Raw genomic sequence first — 19,456 nt, forward strand, 5'->3', positions numbered from 1 at the left:
TGATTGTATGATTATACAGCGGTACCATTGACAATGAACATTTCTCGATAGTTTAAACTGACATCGACTTTGTATCATATAGCGGGAAGAAAAGTTAGGATACCTCTCTCCCTGAAAATTATAATAGTAAAAAATCTTTTTCGTAACTAGATCCACCACCATTTTGAAGATTATATCTGTACAAATTATTTAATGAATTTAGAAAACGATAATAAAGTTGAGATTATGATATGGTCTTTGCAATTGCAAAAGATCACTTGTGACATAAATCGCAATCATGTCTTAATTTTATTAAATGTCCAGTGATCTATGAACGAAAGTATACTTGGTACATTATGATGTTTTGATGTAGAAGGTATTAGAAGTGACTAAATGTTTGCCGTTTTGTCGTGTCCGTGTGGAGCTTGTATCGTTGCCCATGTCAATTTGCACGTATGTGTAGCTCCCAGTTTATTTGATTTCGTGTTGAATGGTTTGTTTGTAGATTAAATGTGAATTTAGTATGTGTGGTTAAGATTATGGATTTTAGACGTACAAGCTACCGTTCATTGTTGTATTATAACAAGGCTGCTTGAAGTTTAGAATAATGAGTAAATTATAAACCTTATTATTATATAGCAATAATTATTATATTTTATTGTTGTATGTAGGTAACTTGAATTTGATTTTCTTAATGATTGTGAAAGCTTTGACATACTTTTTAGAAGAAAAAAAAGCTAGGTATTTCGTGATTACGAAAATAATATATCAATACAAAATTGATAAACATGTCTAGTTCAAAAAATTTTCTTCTACTTTAATGATGACTAACGTCAATTGTTTAACATTTATATACAATTTAATCTTTCATTAGTTTAATAAAAAAATTAAAAACTTATAATTTTGTTAAAAATTAATCTTTACAAATACGCTGAATATGATTCATGAGATTTTACTGTCTGTATGATATGAGAATTAATAATGGTGTTTGTCTGTATGATATGAGAATTAGTAATTTTCACTTCCTACGGGATATAATTCCAAAATTACAAAAGTTCTCATCATAACATATTGAAAACTATACAAAATGGAAATTCTTTTTTCTGACAAACGATTAATTCCTTTTTAATCTGACAAACGATTAATTCCTTTTTATAATTAATGACATAATATTTTATCCATTTTATTATCGATATAATCGTTAAATTACGTAATATATACATATGAAGTTTTGCAAATTTTTCGTTCTCATGATATAACAGCAAAAAGCGTACTACCTTCTACGTTAAAACATATATTTTATCAACTCTTTCCTTATGTTAGTATTGATCATCTATCGACAGCCCTGCTTTCTAGTGAATTATTCATGCACGATGTCTTTTATTCTTGAAATATATATTGCAGTGACTTAAAGAACCGTAATGCTCGTTGTAGCAAGTAACGTTTACTTGGAACTGAACGTTTCAGTTGTGAATAATTTTGTTTTCCTTGGAGCACACGTCGAAAATAGGATATTAATTTTATTAATAACACTCGATTCGATATTAAAGGTATTTTAATATCAAGTTTTAGAATCAACAGAAGAAAATTGATTGATTAACCGATCACAATGGGACCATGCAACAATGGTACAATACACAACATAATGCTCCAATGATGTAGTACCTGTTTAATGTCTAATAATAATAATAAATTAACATGTTATAAACAAAATTGTGTATAATGCCCATGAATACGGGCTTTGTCAAATTTTAGTCCAGAATTCGATAAGTTAGTAAGCACTAATTGAATAAAATTGTTTAAATTATTGGAAAGAAAACCGTATTGAATAAACCGCCAGGGAATTGCTCTTGAAATAATTACTTGTATAAAACGCATGGTGTATAATATGAAAAAAATTTGACAATATGCTTAAATATTTTTCTCCGTTTTAACTTTTTATTCCAATGAAAAGAACTCGTCACTCATAAATAAATTTTCTGTAATTAATATTCAACCAATACCAAGCGATATCAAACGAATTATTATATATTTTTATCAAGTACTTTGAACAAATTTACATATACATATACATAGATTTATGTCGAATGAAGTTATATTTTGTTAAATTTTTGACTACGTCAAAACGTCTTAACAGTCTTAATAGTGTTCTTTGAAGGCAACTTTGCAAATGCTTAATTTCACGATAATAATATAATAATATTAATTTGCAATTAAATAGAAGACATATATTTTACTTGATATAGCAAAAAGCTTTTATTTGCAATACTACACATGCTCGCCACTGAATATTCAACTGAAAGCGATCATACTTAAATCTAATTTTTACTTTCATACGATTTTTCCCCTCAAACGATAGCTACACAGTAAACGCTAGCACACACTGCCAGCACCTGTTACGTCTATCCCGAAATTAATCAAAGAAGAATTAGTAGCGGACATTTATCTCTGTGCGTAACCCTCGAAAGGGGAGGTCCGACAGCTCTTGTACGAGTCTTTCGTCGTTCGTCGACAACCTTCTGATCCATCGTACACGCTTGTTAAAAATTAATCTTTACAATCTTGATCGATCTACGTTCATTTGTTCTCCCAAGTATACGTAAGAAAGATACGACGTGTAAGAGTAAACCACAGACAAGGATTAGAAGGAAAGAGCAGAAGAAACATTGCTGGTAAACAGCAGTGGACTGGTTCTGGCGTGGAGAAACGAAAAAAGAAAAAGGAGGATGATAAACGCGACGAAAGCAGTAAAAAGGGAAAGAAAAAAGGAGAGGAAGAAGGTTGTATGATTAGTCATAGAGAGACAGAGATACAGGGAGGGTGGATGAGAGAGTAGAGAGGGTGAAACGAAGAAAAGGGGTCTAGGAAGGGGAGAGAACCCACGGAGGGATCTCAGTAAGTATTATTGTAATTATACACTTAGGTTTATTTCCTGCGTTCCCGCCCCTTCTGGGGCTGATGGCATTATATACCGCGGCTCCCTAATAAAAATAATAATAAGAGCGTTAAACCGCGGAGGACCGAGCGGAAGTAATGTTCGCCCTTTCTGTTGTTAGCCGGTATACCTGTTTCAGGCCGACGATGATATAGTTCACCTTAAATGCAGGAAACCCTCATAATACATGCGTGTATTAATGATTCCGGTTTGTCTGTGGATCTGCGTGTTGGGTCTAGTATACGTGTGTGTGTGTTTCAATGCATTATTAGATTTAGCACTTTCCACAAACGTGGCTCGATACCGTGTTAATTTTAGAAAATAGATGAGAGATTTATATAGAGTATACAGGTAGAATGTAACGAAAATATAATAGTCATTGAAAATATGGACATTTATATGAAAATCTTATATTAATGAACATTTACGATAAAATGGAAAGTTATGATAAATTTTATTTTCTGAAAAGGAAGTTAGTTATAGATTTAACAAATTGATTAAAACGAATTTCGTATTTTATAAAAGTTTATAACATTCGTTACTTAATTCTTCACATCCTTTTTTTCATAGTCATTTAAGTTTTTATTCTAGTAACAGAAAGCAAAGTATTAATGAATTTTATAATATTATTCGACATATGATTAGAGTAGTCAATAATAAGTAGACACGTTGCATGACTAAAATCAATCGTCTGTGCGTGTGTCATCCCATAGTGTGTCGGTATAAAGTTCCCATTAGCAAGTATCGTTCGAACATACGTGCGTGACTAAACCTCCCCCACTTTTGCACCTGCTATTAGCAAGTACCATTTCAAGCCCCTACTTCTACTCGCCACCATTTATTTCTTGTCCTAATCTGATCCATGCTCTTGCCCACCTGTACATTTTTCGAATCAACTGCTTTCTAACAAACATTTTGACACCGTAAAATTTTTTTTATAACACTTCGCGTATATTTAATTGGATAATCATAATGAACGACCTTTGTTGCTTTTAAAGGGACTAAAAAAGATAATTTTCTTCATAAATAAGATTGAATATGAAGTATATAAATATAATTTTACTCGGAGTAAAAATACATAGAGCAGTCTTTCATTTTATTACTTACTTTATAAGGATTTGTATTTTTTTACGAAGAGGTCATATTTATTAAAGCCCTTAAAAAAATCTCCTCTTAACTCCTCTTAACTATATCGAAGAAACCTCGCTCCATGGGGATCGATCGAACCTCAATGCCTTCGGTAACTCCTTAACTCTATTGCATCTTCGCCTTTTTCCCGAGGAGGCAGGTCAAACGAGTGACAGTAATAACGCGTATAAATTGCCACGAAAGAGCGGCCAATTAAGACCCAGAGGAGATTAAGTCTATCGGAACGTGAAAGAAATGGCAAAACGATCGAGAAGACGACTAATCTCCTTCCGGCGTCGAATAATTCTCTCGCGGAGTCGCTTCCTCTACGCCGCCGATGACTCTTGTCTTTGGTCGCGCTCCATAATTTTCAATTTGTGCAAATTAACGTTCCTGTTCTCCGCGCGTCTCCATGAAACACTATAAATAAGGGGGCAAGCGAGTAGTAAATATAAATCAGGAGTGATTGGATGTAAGTGGGGAGCGTTATGTGTCCCCAGTGTCCCGTGTGTGGGATCGTCCGCGGCCGTTCTATGGCTGTGGGGCGTTCGTACACACGCGGGACCGTAGGTGAGAGACGACGGTTCGTGAGACGATGCACTGTCCGCACGTATACTTTCACCATCGAAGGGACCGACGACTACGACTACCCCGTTTACCTCGCGTCGATATCTACTCCACCGCGTCCGGGGATCATACTATCGTACGACTGCCATTCGCGCGAGCAATATATTATATTATTCGTTCGAGTTCGAATTCTTCGCGGACCATAAATCTCCTTGTCTCTTAATACGCGCTTTGCTGCGACGTCCTCGTGTTTCGACTTCCTTCAATTTATCTGTGTACATATGTACAGGCTTTTGTACTTGTGAGGGAATTTCTGAGGGCAGTGTCTGAGCTATTGTGGCAAATAACAATGAGGCAATTGTAACGCAATATCTAGACCGTATATTTTTACGCATTTATGCGAGATTTACCAACGTGTTCAACGCATGGAAAAATATATATAATATGGAAAATAGGATATTTTTGTTCCAAATTTTGTTAATTTCGTCAGAAATTGATAATAGAGTTGCTAGATAATCAATATTTTGTTGCTAAAGATGTCATTTAAGAATTTAGAATTTCATCATGAATGTTGTACTTGCTACATTGATAGAAGATGATGCTTCATTACATGATAAGAGTAAATATTACATCTCCTAAAGATTACATATTTTGAATATAATCCTTAATTCAATATTTTATGTATTTATCTTGTTTCACACGAAAAATTACAATATATACCACTACATTGGTAATAATATAAATGGACACCATGAACATCAATAAATATGTTGTACATGCTCCTTTATCTACGTGCATTTATCAAGTGAACATTTTTGCAGTGACAGTCAATTATCTTTGACATTTATAAAGTTTTATTTATTGCACATTTATCGATTGACAATATAAGCGTATACGACGAATACGAATGTTCAATTTTGGAACGAAACACATGGGGGATTTCGAAGTTTGTTAAACGAGGTCACATTCAAAATTCCATTTACGGAACCTAATTTTCTATCGTCACGGAATAACGAAATGCATATGAATCAATCAACGCTTAGTCTCCCTATTCGTTAACATTGTCATGTATCTACGGATATTCTATATACTTAATGTACGTTAAAAAAAAAAAAGACACTTTTAATATTAGCAAAATATTATTTATATTTGTATTCAAAGCAATTCTCTCTCTCTCTCTCTCTCTCTCTCTCTCTCTCTCTCTCTCTCTCTTTCTTCTCAACTTCTGTAATATTTCGCATTAAAAATTAGCCAATTTTTTTGATTGAATGCGAAATACGCTATTATAAACGAGATCGGAATATAGAGTTTCCTTTGTCGATAACTGCTATGAATGATCAAAATAAATTTATATATTATAAACAATCGAGATAGAATTCCTCTGGTCGATAATAATTATCAATCTCATGCAGCTCTAAATAGAAAACTAGAAAACTTTTGATCACTTTCTGTTGCTGATTTTTTTCTGTTATTTCCCCTACTGTTACAATGTATCAGCCATGTAACGCGACAAAGATGAGCCTCCGCGTCAGGCAACAGCGCTTCGTCCTCTGTTTCTGGTTAGAAAAATTCACAGTCAGATAGCACGTCGATAGGGGAAAAAAATAAAATCGAAAAAAAGCGTATATAATAGAGGGTATATAATATAAAAAAGAAAGAAAGGAAAAGGGAGCACGCCCGTGTACAGACAGGAATCTGAAAAGTGGCATATGCGTCAAGTGGACGGAACGGTGGTTTGACGGAGCGGTAAGGCGATAATTAACGTCAGGTCTGTTTGACAGACCGGCCTCTACGCCGGTTTATACGTGTCGGGGTGACGCGCAGACCAGAAGGGATGAACGCGTATTCGTGCGTTACCGTTCGTATGGGGTTGCAGGCCGTTCGTGAGATTGCATAATCAATATCTTGCTTACACCTGTGCCACTCACAAGTGCGCACCTGTGCACTTGTCCGGGTGAGCAAGGTGAACTCGTTTGAAAAAGCTCATCCGCGGATGCTTATCACCGGTACATTTGCATATCCTCTACGGGCCCGCGTGAATTGATCATTCCACCTTCGGCGTGCGACCAACGCGCTCCTTTCGCTCCTTCCGTTTGCGCGTGCATACGCATCGCCGCGGCCACTATACCGCCGTCGGAAATGTAAATTCAACGGCACGATTTCCGGCCAACAATCACATCCGGAAATTGAACTTTTACTTTCGGAACTGGACTTCGTTACTCCCCCGAGAGTTCTCAGCGAAATGTTAACGATGAAATATTCGTTCGAGGATGTGTAGATTGGTACGTTCTGCAGTAGGGTTCATTTCACTCATTAATTTTACCCATATCTTTTTTCTTGTTTCTACCCGTGTAGTATGCTGTACCATCAATGCTACTTTTAGTGTTTTTTAAATAAAAGAACGCGGGAAATATCTTCTCAAATATGTATGTTGCGTGTAGACTACCAAGCGTGTGGAAGTTACGTGGATATGATTGATAAAAAATATTTCAACAGTAACTGAATAAGACGAAAAATTTTCATTGCACTTTTATATCGCGACATAATATTTTATGAAAATTGAATATTCTATTCTAACACAGACAAAGAAACGTGAATGAATCAAGAAAGTTCTGCTGTTTTTTTCTTTTTTTTTTAATATAATATAATAAATTTTAATTTAATATGAAAAAAAAAGAAATGACGAGAAAAATGTGAAAAGTATAAATCAAAAATTCATCGAAGCAAGAATAACTTTGATTGAAATCGTCGAAAGACGACGAAACATTTGATCCAATAAAACATCCCATTGATCTAACACACGTCTATGCTCATACAGCTCATTCGTATAGTTCGAAACGATGTGAAAGCTTGCTACTTCGTGGGCAAACAGAGAATCTCAAAAACGGTCGACAGCTGGCAGATTTTACAAATCTGACGTGTGTATGCAGTATGTATACAGCGTACTTATACAGCTCGTCGAGAACGTAACCGAAGGAACTGGGTACAACTTGACGTCACACGGTATACTCGGTTGCAAAGATTCTCTTGCTAGCCCAGGTAGAAATGTACGACTTATTCAAATATTGAATTCCGCGAAAATTCTGGAAATCAGGCCACAGGGTACATGGTGCCGGTAGAATAGTAGCTTCCGTAGAAAAGCTCGTTATTACACAAGAGGAGTGCTGTACAAATTTCAACTATTGACGAAGCTGGTTCTACGCGGTTTGACTTGCTCATCTTTGTCGCTTACAATGGCCTCGACATTCCTCTCGGCGAAAGATCCTAACGAAGATTTCAATGATGTAACGAAGCAGAAAATTTCAAACGTTATCGAGATCGTGACTGTCGAGTTGTTTGCTGAATTTTTAGTGAAAGCCCTCGGTCAGATCTGTAAATTTTAAATTATTATACTTGATGCGATCTTTTTAATGAAATGGAAGTTCAGTCTCGTGATATGAATTATTGGAATCGTTTGTTTCTCTTGCATACGCGAACTGTTTAATCTTTTAGATTAATTTTTCGAATACACAGAGTGTATTCATTAATTTGCTTTTGGAAACTCTGGTTCTATTTGTTCAAAATTAACTATTTTTCAATTGGTAATGCTATGATAATGCTTCTTGGTAATACAAATTTTTAATGATATATTCAAGTATTCAATTTTAATAAAATATTAAGTACTTATATAAATGATCATGTTTCAAACAAAACTATTATGAATGCCTAATCAGTAGGGGTCTGCGAAAACCTGAAAATATCAGGAACTCGATAGTCGGGACGAATCGGGAAGAGGTCCAGTCGGGTTCCTGAAAATTTCGAGATTCCCGAAGGAATCGGATTTCCCGAAAAAATCGAGATTCCCGAAAATTTCAAGAACCTGGCTACCGTTTCTCGAACTACTCTACAATGCTGTCTAGCAGCCTACAAAATATATAAATACACAGTCCAATTTCTTCTGCCAGTGAAGTTATTGGAAACACGGATTCTAAGAATCGTGTGACCTGATGTAAACGAACGTGTGACTGCGTGCTTAGTACTTGGACATTATGTACGCTGTTGAGCAGTATCGCTGAGAAATTCGGGAAGCTCAGACGTACATTTCAAAATCCGTGTGAATTTAATAAAGATTAAAAATCTTTTAAAAAAAAAGTCGAGTGATAGTGAGAGCAAGTTGTGGTAGCAGGAAGTAGTGCAGAAGATATCGTGTAAAGGAAGAAGGTAAATAGAAGCTCTGTTTGGGCACATTTTCATGAAAAAGATGATACAAAGGCGGAATGCACACATTGTCACCATGAATTTAAAACTAAGTATGCAAATACTACTGGTTTATTACACCATTTGAAGCATATGCATCCAAACATAAGTACATGTACCAGAAAAGAAACTGAATCGATATAAAATTTGTCGCGTGTACAAAATGATACGCGAAAGATTGTTAAACCAAAAGATATAACAGAAGGAATTGCTCGAATGATGGTTCTAGATTTTCGACATAGTTGAAGACCTTTAACAAATTATGTAAGCTTGTTCTCAATCCTTTTTCAAATCTCAGCTCTTTCGAGAATCCCGATAAATTCGAGAATTTCGAAATTTTCTCGTACCCGTCCGAAAAAATTTCGTGTTCCCGACCCGACCCGATATTTCGGATTCTCGCACACCTCTACTAATCAGTAGATGCAACTAGTAATAACTTTGTAAGAAATTTCTTATGGAAATTCTTTTTACGTTCTTAATAATTTAACTATTGAATTAAAAGATACTTGTATCTATGTATTTATCCTATACATCGACTTTTCCTTCAAAATGCTTAATCATCATTGTTTTAAGTTTTAATTAGCATTACCTGTTTTAGTAACTATTTGCGCTTTGCTCTTTATCTCTATATTTGTTAAATATAATCTTCACATCAAATGAAATTTTATAATTGCAATGAACTAAAATTAGAATTTATGTTTCTCGTCATTATAGTTTATGAATATTTTAATAAAGAAATTCATACATAAAACGATTTATAGATATTAATTACTCAAATAAAGTTTTTAAATTATTTACTGGCATTGAATGTTTTTGTAACAAAATCATGTAATAAAATATTTAAGTATAACATTAATTAAAATCTCCGATAATTTGATAGAGTTGTGGCTTTATTAGTATATAATGAATGAATATAATATAATGAATGAAATGCGTAGAAATATTGGAAGAACGTACACAAGAATATATAATATGATAAAATATAAACATAATTAATAGTTATTATTTGAAACAATATATAGAATTAATAAAACCTTCCATATTTTATTGAATGTTGACACGTATGTATAATATTGGTATATTAAGTTATCGAGAACATGCATTTTCGAATGTACGTACTTATGTACATAATTTTATATAAATTCTATATATAATATGTAACGAGTGTACTGCGGATACTTATGCAAATTCTAAATTTTTCTAACTATTGCAATATAACAGATTCTGATATTCCAATTTTATTAACAAGTTAACCTGTTTCCTAGAGCTGTTACTAAAATATTGTATTATAGTTCCAATATTATCAAAGAATTAGAATTTTATGTTTAAGTAGAACTTAAGTAACTAAGATGAAAAAAAGAACATCAATTCTGCTCTTTCTTTTTTGGGCCTCTAGAATCCAAAGTTAATATTATGTTTCGATACATATTATTATATTAAAGTACAGATAGTTTCTAAATGTTTCCAATATGATTTTCACGTATTGTGGAAATTATATTATATTAAATATTATTCATTTTTGAGTTTGAAGATGCACATGTCTACAGAAATGCATAAAATTGAATATTCATACATTCAAACTGGAATATTTATTACATTATTTAGTATGCGAAACAAATTTTACTTCTTTAATTATATGCAGGTCTAAAATCGCGGTAAGCATCCGCGGTTTAGCAACTATTGTTTCTAATCAAACGGAAGCTCGATGGCTCATGTTAAACTTTCAGTAGAACAGGAATGTGAATGCGTCGCCCGTACGTATTTCATCTAACATACCTCTTAAAATCTACTTTTCGTACTCTCTCTTTCAACCAATATAAGGATGCATTAACTTCTAATATAGCATTTCTCGTCCCATGCGTATAATAATAGACAAATTTCATCGTACGTTCTTTCCCACGTTAATTAACATTTTATCATTTGAGAATACATTACATTAGCGCATCACCGCGTAATTGTCATTCAATTCTTAATGCAACAGCCACGTTGTCGCTGGCGCGTTCGAGCATGAAATTCTCCCGATTTCCGTTGACGTTGTTTTGCGGTCTTGGTTGGCTCATCGGAAAGAGAGCGTTTACTTTCAATGGTTAATGGCTGATGACGCGGTGAATGTAGCCGTCCAATCGATAATCGCCGCCGTCGAGTCCCTCAAGAGTCGTTATACTTATCGGCTATTTTTCCGACGCGGCATTCCATTTCAGATGCGACAATTATTCCCAATTTTTCCGCCAGACGTAAGTATGCCGTTGTTCTTTGATTGGTGGACTTTTGCCAGATTTTTATACGTTTACGGGAAAGTGTAAAAATAATATGCAGCAATATATATATGTATATTGAAAATAGTGTGGTTATTATTTAGTACGTAGTAAGTAATATAATTTCTCTTGTTGAATGTTCATAAGAATACGAAAATGTATAAACATCCGCAATTTACTGATTATTGGCTCGATCGAAAGTATGATATATTCATTACAATATATATTAATTTTCTTTTTCAAGTTCTGTTTCTTTAGTTATGTTTATAAAAATATAGAAATACACAAATGTTCGCAGTTTGATTATGAATTTAATATAATACGTTTCAAAGTGATTTTATTTTGATTGTCTTGAAGTTGATTTTTACTGGAGCTGCCTCTTCATTTAATAACGACAAAGATAAAAACAGGAGAAGTAAACGCCATAAACATTTACAATATTTATATCGTGATAAAATTATATTCCAATTTCAAGAAGATAAAGTTTTGAGTCGCAGTAGTCTAAAAAATATTGATATTTTAATTAACAAGTCTCGTGAACTTCTTGTAATTTATACATTCACAAATAGAAATCAGAAAATGAATTGTGAACCTAGTGAAATTAATATAACATTAATAATATACTGTATTCTATAAACACTGAATCAGGCCTTGCGAAAGATACATTTACTGAATCATGAATTATTTCATTTTTTATATTGTCTCATTGAAATTAATTACTGTTATTCATTTCATTTGAAAATATAGAATTGTAATAGCGAATAAAACAATAGTAATTCTTCAAAAATTCGTTCAATTCGTTCAATTCATTCGTTCAAAAATTTCGATAAAAGAAATGGCACCATTTAAGATGATATTAGATAAATTTTTACATCGGAATATCCTTCTTACATTTATAAAAAAAAATAATATTCATCGCGTGAGCATGTCAAACGCGGAAATTCAAGAAACTTATGATCTATAAGTGGCAACGCTAATTATTAAGCATCTTCATCAATATTCTGGCCAAGCAGAAGATAGGTAGCGGAAAACGCGGGAAACGATGATCATCGAAACGTGAATAATTACCGGTTGTACAATGAATGCGTAATGAAAGCTGTATTAATTATCATAGATAATTAACACTATAGACAGAGTACACGCTCCACGTTTACGAACAATTAACTGTATTAGCTAGTTAATGATTGTCACGACTGACCTTCCTAGAACTTCGTAAAATACTTAAAGACTGTTGGAAATTATTTAAACGTGTTTTACCCTACTTTCGACTAATAATCGTGCAATTAACAAATCGCTCATGATTACGAACATAAATTAAAATTGTAGTTGAATATATACAAATTTTGACAATAACGTTTACTTGACTTGAAATACTTTTTTAAACAAGATGCTAAATTCTATTCGTATAATATAATTGGATAATTAGACTATGGATATTTATGTAAATTTATATTTTCATTAATATAATTAAACTAGATAGGAAATTCATTTTACTTATTAAATATTGTAATAACTGGAGTATTTTAAATACATTACATATTTTTGGCCATTATGTTCTTTGTGTGAGCTTTTCTGCTTTCCATTTTCTCATAAATACAAGAGAAATTCGTATTAACAACAGTCTACAATTCACCAACAGATTTAAAAGAAACATCGATTATCGCACCGTTCCCCAAAAATCACAGTTGCAACGAAAGCAACCGATCCTCGAACGGATCCAAGACTCATTCTCTAAAACCCTCAAACACCCTCGTTCAACATTAAACCCCAAACTTTCCGAATGAGCAAGGTATTCAGGCGTTAGCGACACGCGTCGAAGAAACTTCCCGCCGGTAACTACTCGTTAAATATTTCCGCGATCGTCGTGACGAATTTCAGCCCGATGTGAAACTGGTTGGTTCGAGGCCAGGATCCAAGCGTCGGGGAATTGGATCAGGAACGGCGATGGGAGCGGCGACGAAAAAATACACGACGCGTTTCGACGAAGAACGCGGCCGGAAAAAAAAAAATCGGCAGGAAGGAACGATTACATCGGATCCACGATGGCTGGCGTAACAGTGCCGGCCTGTAATCTCATCCAGCCACTCGGCTCGCAGCGACGGTTTTTATCCTATTACGTCACATGAATAAACTAAAGACCATGGAGTCCACGACACGCCGGAGGAAAGAGATCGCGAGATCCAGTGGGGGAGGCGATGGAACGATTCCCGGTTTGATGTGTGCTCTTTCCGGTACGAAGAACCATCCTGCAGTCAGAAAGAGGGATTCGTGCTGTCGCGAGCGGAGATGGGATCAAGTCCAATATTGTACTTACGAATCTGATTGTGAGTTATGGTTCGATATCTGAGGTTCATTGTCATGGGTTTCGAGCACTACTTGGAAATAAAGTCGTTGTTTCAACGACAGCCTCACTTGTAATGTATTCATTTTAATGTTAATTTCAATGTATACGTTGTAACATTTATACAAATTGATATACAGTATACACAAACTCGGTGTACACATTTCATTAAGTTCAATGTATAAATTTTACACAAGTCCGGTATATTCCATTGTAGTTTAATGTACAAATTATTATATATAATAGGTAATATATAGATTTCATTGTAGTTGCATGCATCTACAAGTACAATATATACAATTTCATCAAGTTCAATAATCAATACAATTTTATACAAATCAAGTTTGATATTCAAATTCTGTGTCATACTGTATACTTGAAAGTAAAAATGTTTCAATGAGTACACTTGCAGTGTATTCGTTGTATACGAATTCTAAAATGAGTATACGAATTCTATACGTTTCGAAAACGTACTCGTAAATAGTTCAGTGTTAGTAAGATTCGGAACATGTAATGCTCGAATTCTACAGAATAGTATCCTCCTCTATCAATTGCTAGAGGAGCCAAAGAAGAAGTTCAAAAGTCGGACATGAAAGTGATGTTGTTTGTATTGTACCAGTTCTCACGTATGTACTCATACAGCGATCATTTTTGATTTGAGGGTGAAACTTCCCATAAGCGCCATCAGACCCATGCACGGTGCATTGATACATATTAACGAATTACATATTTCAGTTTCTCTACATTGCGAATACAATTTGAAATTTGAAAGTCGTGTGTAGAAAGATAGGAACATGCTTCGTCAAATCAAAATCTGCGTCAATTGTGTCTCGGTATCGTCTTTTCTGTTAACTATCTACTGTCAGGTTACGGTGCACGTATTTTTTTTTTTTTTTTTTTTTTTAATAAAAATAAAAATATTCCTAAAGTATTCGGATCTACTTGCAAGGTACTCGATCCCATCTCTAGCTGCGGATGGATACGTTCGAAACGACGAAAGAAAAAGAGGGGATACGCCAACGGCAAACCGGGAGAGCTTGCCTCCGATTGATTCTGTTTAGATAGCTTGGCTACTTGGCTGTACGGTGTCGGTTACACCGTGAAACGAGTATCGCCAAAGACACGGATGACCGAACGCTCGAAGGGGACGATTTTCCCGTGGACCTCGTCGCTTTTGCTTTTGCTGGGTGACAAGTCGACGACGTATAGGACGACGAGTAGGACGCTGGTTGCTCTTGTATCGAATGTTTCGACGCTAGTGAATCTTCGAGTAAATAGGATTGGATAGTACCGATGGACCCACCGACTTTGAAAAATCTATTTTGAGTAAACATTTTGGTGAAGTGAAACGTCTGACGATCGATGTTTGTAATAGGATTTTGTGATTTTCTTTCATTCTGTGAATTCGAATAATTTTACAGTGGATCAATTGGACGACGGATGTATTTAGATCCATCAAATTCGTGTTATTGAAAGTGAAGTTTTTTTATTAAATGCTCTGTAGATTCTTTCTATTAATGTAATCGTTAAAGAACCGAAGGTGCCGATAATTTATACGGTCTAAATAGAGTACTACTCAGTACTCAGTATTCGCTAGACAAATTATGCAAAGTATCTATATATACCGATCACATTTTAAAATTAGAATATGAAGTGATTAAAATATTTATTCATCACTTGTATCGTGTGTCATAGTCAATGAGGACAGTAAATTTATATTTTTAAAACTTCAAATTTTTTAATTAAAGTAATAATAAAGTAAATTGTATGGTTAAAAGTAATTTTGTATTCAAAATTCCAAAATCTCGCGGCAAATATATTTAATTGACACATAAATGTAGAATAATTATCTCAATACCTACATTCGTTCTGATGACATTATTTTCAAGTTGTATAGACATGACTACGTTATTCTATATTTTCATAATTAAACAATTGAGTTGAATTAATTATGTACATTGGAATAAATATAAGGACATTTATTAAGAATATTACTTTAGTTTATGTTTCATTCATCAGCTCAATTTGGAAGATTATAGTTACGTGAAATCAATTTTGTGAAGCAATCGAACGTACTACAGATGAATAATTCATATCTTATTAAATATAATGATAATTGTTTGCTCTAATTCAATATTACACAATGATTATTAATAAATAAATTAAAGCTTATGCAAGAATTTAATGTACGTTTCCTTTAATGGAGATTGAAGAAAATAATACACGATACATGAATAATGACAAATTCTTAATAAAATATAAATTAAAGACAAATACATTTTTATACTCTGATATAGAAAGATATTAAAGGAAGATATTATTGGAAGATATTAAATCATAATGATTGAAATCTTTACAAGTCGAAAACTAGTTTTTGTAATGAACTATAAAGAAACTACGTGTATTCGAATATCGAAAGACCTGTAATATTTCTCGCGACATTGGAAAAAATATTTTTACATCAGTCATAAATTTTATGAATAAATCGATAAGTCAATAAATATATATATATATATTTACTTTAAAAAGAAAATTATGTACAGTAAATATCGAACGAACTTTATGCAAAAAGAATAATTTATATCAGTTAACTGCGTCTGTTAATGTTATCGAACAATTTTATGCTTGTTATAAATATAAACATCGAAAAATATAAACAAATTATTATGAAAATTTATTGCAGTTTAAATTACTAGTTGTTATAAATTTGAAAAAGTATAGATGTAAAAAACAAAATGAGAGAATTTAAATCTGTTTGTGAAATTTATAGTTGAGTTGCAACTTACATAAACGAGAAATTAGTAATTTACTTAACGCAAGTCGAAGTACAGGCATTAAGAAATTCCAAACAACATATGAACTCCTTTGTACAAAAAAAATCCTCTTCCTAATTGGAATTTATTAAATTATAATTTATTGAATGTCGGAAGATAGAAACGATTTAGACGATTTTGTTCCATCAAAAGGGTTGAAATCGTAAGCGTACGTGGGAGGGTACGTTAAGCGTCGGTAAGATAAACGACGGATGCACGAAATGTGTGATACATGTGACAGGAAAAACTTGTGGCCAATGAAAATGGATGACGCGAACTACCAATGTCTCTTTTTATCGTGTTTCTTACATTCCGAATGTATCAGGCCGTTTCTTTCAGCCAGCAGCCACCGATCTTCATGTATAATGTATTGTTCTTTGCGAACTTTAATCGTAGTATTTTGATTTATGTTGCCACCGTCGTTCCACGGATTTCTTATGCGGCTCGCGATAAAATAATAATGCAACGAGAACGATCAATTTACGCGGTGAAACTTTAATCGCGTTTTAAATGTAACAATAACAGACGATTACCGTTTGAACGAAGTTTAAATTAGGCTAACGGAGATGCATATATTGCAAAAATAGAAAAGTGTCACGTCTAGACGTACTATTATAGAATAATTATGAACATAGATTAAAATGTTTACCTCTGAATAAAACACTATCCACATTTGGAAAGGTCCTTAATATAATTATATTTTTCTCACAATTATGTTTTATGCTTATATTTACTTTAATTCTGATCTGAGGTCGGTTAGTTTTATTATTTTATTGAACGAGTTTTCCTTAAAATATAAAGGAGGCGAAACATTTTTTAAATTTTTGTTTGAAAGAGGGGACTTTAACTCGGTGTATTTAAGTTGAAAATTTTTATTTTTGCACACATACATCGCACGAGCAAAGCATTGAAAACCAACGTTGAGTGATTATTTTTATTTTATTTTAAAATATCGTGAAAATAACGTACTAAAATTAGTTTTCAAACGAAAACATTAAAAATGAGGAAATTAATAAAATGTTACTTTTATGTTTAAGCTAAACTTCAATTCTTATATTATAAATGCAGTTCTAATCCTAATTCAAACTATCGTGGTTATCTATTATATTATACTATTATTATATTATACTATATCTTTACTATTAGCTATTATTGCTCGAAGATTAGTCGAAGATTGTGCTACGAATCTAACAAAAGCAAAATCCGACTGTTCCAACCCTTTAATCAATTAAGAAGTCTGGCTCTGATAAAATCATCTTGATCCACTTTCTACGATCAATCTAAATCCTCGATATTCACCTCGATATCATCTTACAGTCGAACCATCGTGGGAAGACCTTCCACGAAATGGGTCTTTTATTGGGATATCGAATCCTCGTCGATCCCCTGTTCACGGAGAAAGTACATCGCGATGCCGAAGATTGAAAGTGCGAATAAAAGACGAGATAAAATGGTGATTACTCACTGTGGGATTGGGCATACAGCGTCGCGGCGGTGGCGGCATGGGATCCGGTGCGGCACGATAAGGTGGTGGCGAATACCTTCCCGAAGGGAAACAGCCCGGGGCAGTGATCGGTGCCCCGTGGAGCCCCTTACTCCCCATCATTTTGTCCGGTGAGTACATCATCGTGAAACCAGTCAAGTCTAAGCTGTCGGGCTTAGACCTAAACCAATCGAAAACCGGTACCCTCAAACAGAACGATACCAACAGCGCGGACCGCGCTTCTTCTTCACATCAGTGTTCGCGATTCGCATCTGTGTGACAAGAATTTTTTATCGATGTTCTTTCTGCTGCACTCAATTTACCTTCAGAGTATCTTCACACTCACTTCCACTGAATGTACTCAGTTGTAAAACTGAGACTCACCGGCGCGTCCATACGAATCACCGTATTATTATTATTATTATTGTTGTTGTTGTTATTATTATTATTATTATTACTACTACTACTATGATTGTTACCAGTATTTGATCTTAACACTCCTCCTCTACGAGCCACCATTCATCCTTGTTCTCGTTGTTCCCGATCGACACCACCGATCAGTCCACCGATTTGGCTACGCTCGCTCGAAGAGATCGTGGACCCCTTCGCATGATGCATACGATCACGGACACGGTTCGATTTTACTCACACTCGGTTTAATTCTCTGTCTGAGGCATGGCAACGGTCGGACGTCACGATTCGCTCGCGCTCGACGAATCTTGCAGTTCACAATAGAAACGCGGGACAGAGAGTAGGGAGGGGGAGGGGGGGGTGCGTGTTTCTCCGGACGTATGAATAAATAATTCCCCCTATCGAGTGAGCAGCTGATCCTGAAGAAGTCCGACGACCGAGAAACGTCAAACGGGGATGGGAACAACGACTCGAGCAATCGAGTCGATTATACTTAGCGCCACGCAGTGCTTGGTCACTGGACGAACATTCGCAACTAGTCGAACGGAAACAAAAAAAAAAACTGTCCACCGACTGTCAGGTCGTTACGATTCAGCCAGCAAACCGTTCGAACCGTACGGCGTACGCGGGATGTTGTCCTGAAGCTGTGCACTTTTTGGCGCTGACTGGCCGGCGAAGAGTGCTCCGTGGATGAACTCTTCCGCGCCGGGAGATGGAGGGATCGAAGGACGAAGAGGGAAACGACGAAGCGGGATAGGGGATGGTCGGGTGATCCAGGAGATTCGCAGAGTGGCGCGTGCCCGCAAGTAGAGGGGTTGTTCGCCACGGGGTGAGCCGAGAACAACCGGAACGAAGGGGTATATCGTGCATAGGCGGAGTTTAGCACGATCACGCGTGCGCCCCTCGCACGACTCGCGTCGGCCATCTTTGGCCTTGCTTTCGTGCTTGGCATGGGTGTCGCTAACCGCGGCTACCCGTTTGTCCATCCTTCCTGCCTTCCACCTTCCCTCTTTCCTCCTCGTTCACCCTCGTACACCCTCGTTCACCCTGTTTCCTCTTCTATCCCCTGAAATTTCGCTCTGCCTCTCGTTCTCACGTCCCCACCGACGTTACACGCCCTTCCTAAACCAACGTCGAGCCACCCCCGCAGGTTCCTACCGAACCTTGCCCCGCGCAACCTTGTCTCGTCGAAGACGCCTCGTGTCGTCTACCTACTTTTCTTCCCTCGCGTCGTGCTTTTGTTCGACCACCGCGAAATCTCTCGCTCGGCTGTCGCCGCTACTGCTGTTGGATTAGTAGCTACGTCGT

General features: G+C 35.2%; 1 protein-coding gene across 2 annotated transcripts in view; it reads right to left on the reverse strand.

Moving 5' to 3' along the window:
- Nucleotides 1-18,797, reverse strand: part of LOC122533452 (inhibitory POU protein) — a 66,194-nt gene extending 47,397 nt beyond the window's left edge. For both annotated transcript variants that reach the window (XM_043663167.1, XM_043663166.1), the window contains exon 1: nt 17,720-18,797. In XM_043663167.1, coding sequence (XP_043519102.1) covers nt 17,720-17,881 — 162 coding nt within the window. In that variant the 5' untranslated portion in view covers nt 17,882-18,797. The remainder of the gene's footprint in view (nt 1-17,719) is intronic.
- Between the last annotated feature and the right edge of the window lie 659 nt (nt 18,798-19,456).

This window comes from Frieseomelitta varia, unplaced genomic scaffold (assembly GCF_011392965.1).
Source record: "Frieseomelitta varia isolate USP_RPSP 00005682 unplaced genomic scaffold, Fvar_1.2 scaffold_530, whole genome shotgun sequence".
Lineage (NCBI taxonomy): Eukaryota > Metazoa > Arthropoda > Insecta > Hymenoptera > Apidae > Frieseomelitta > Frieseomelitta varia.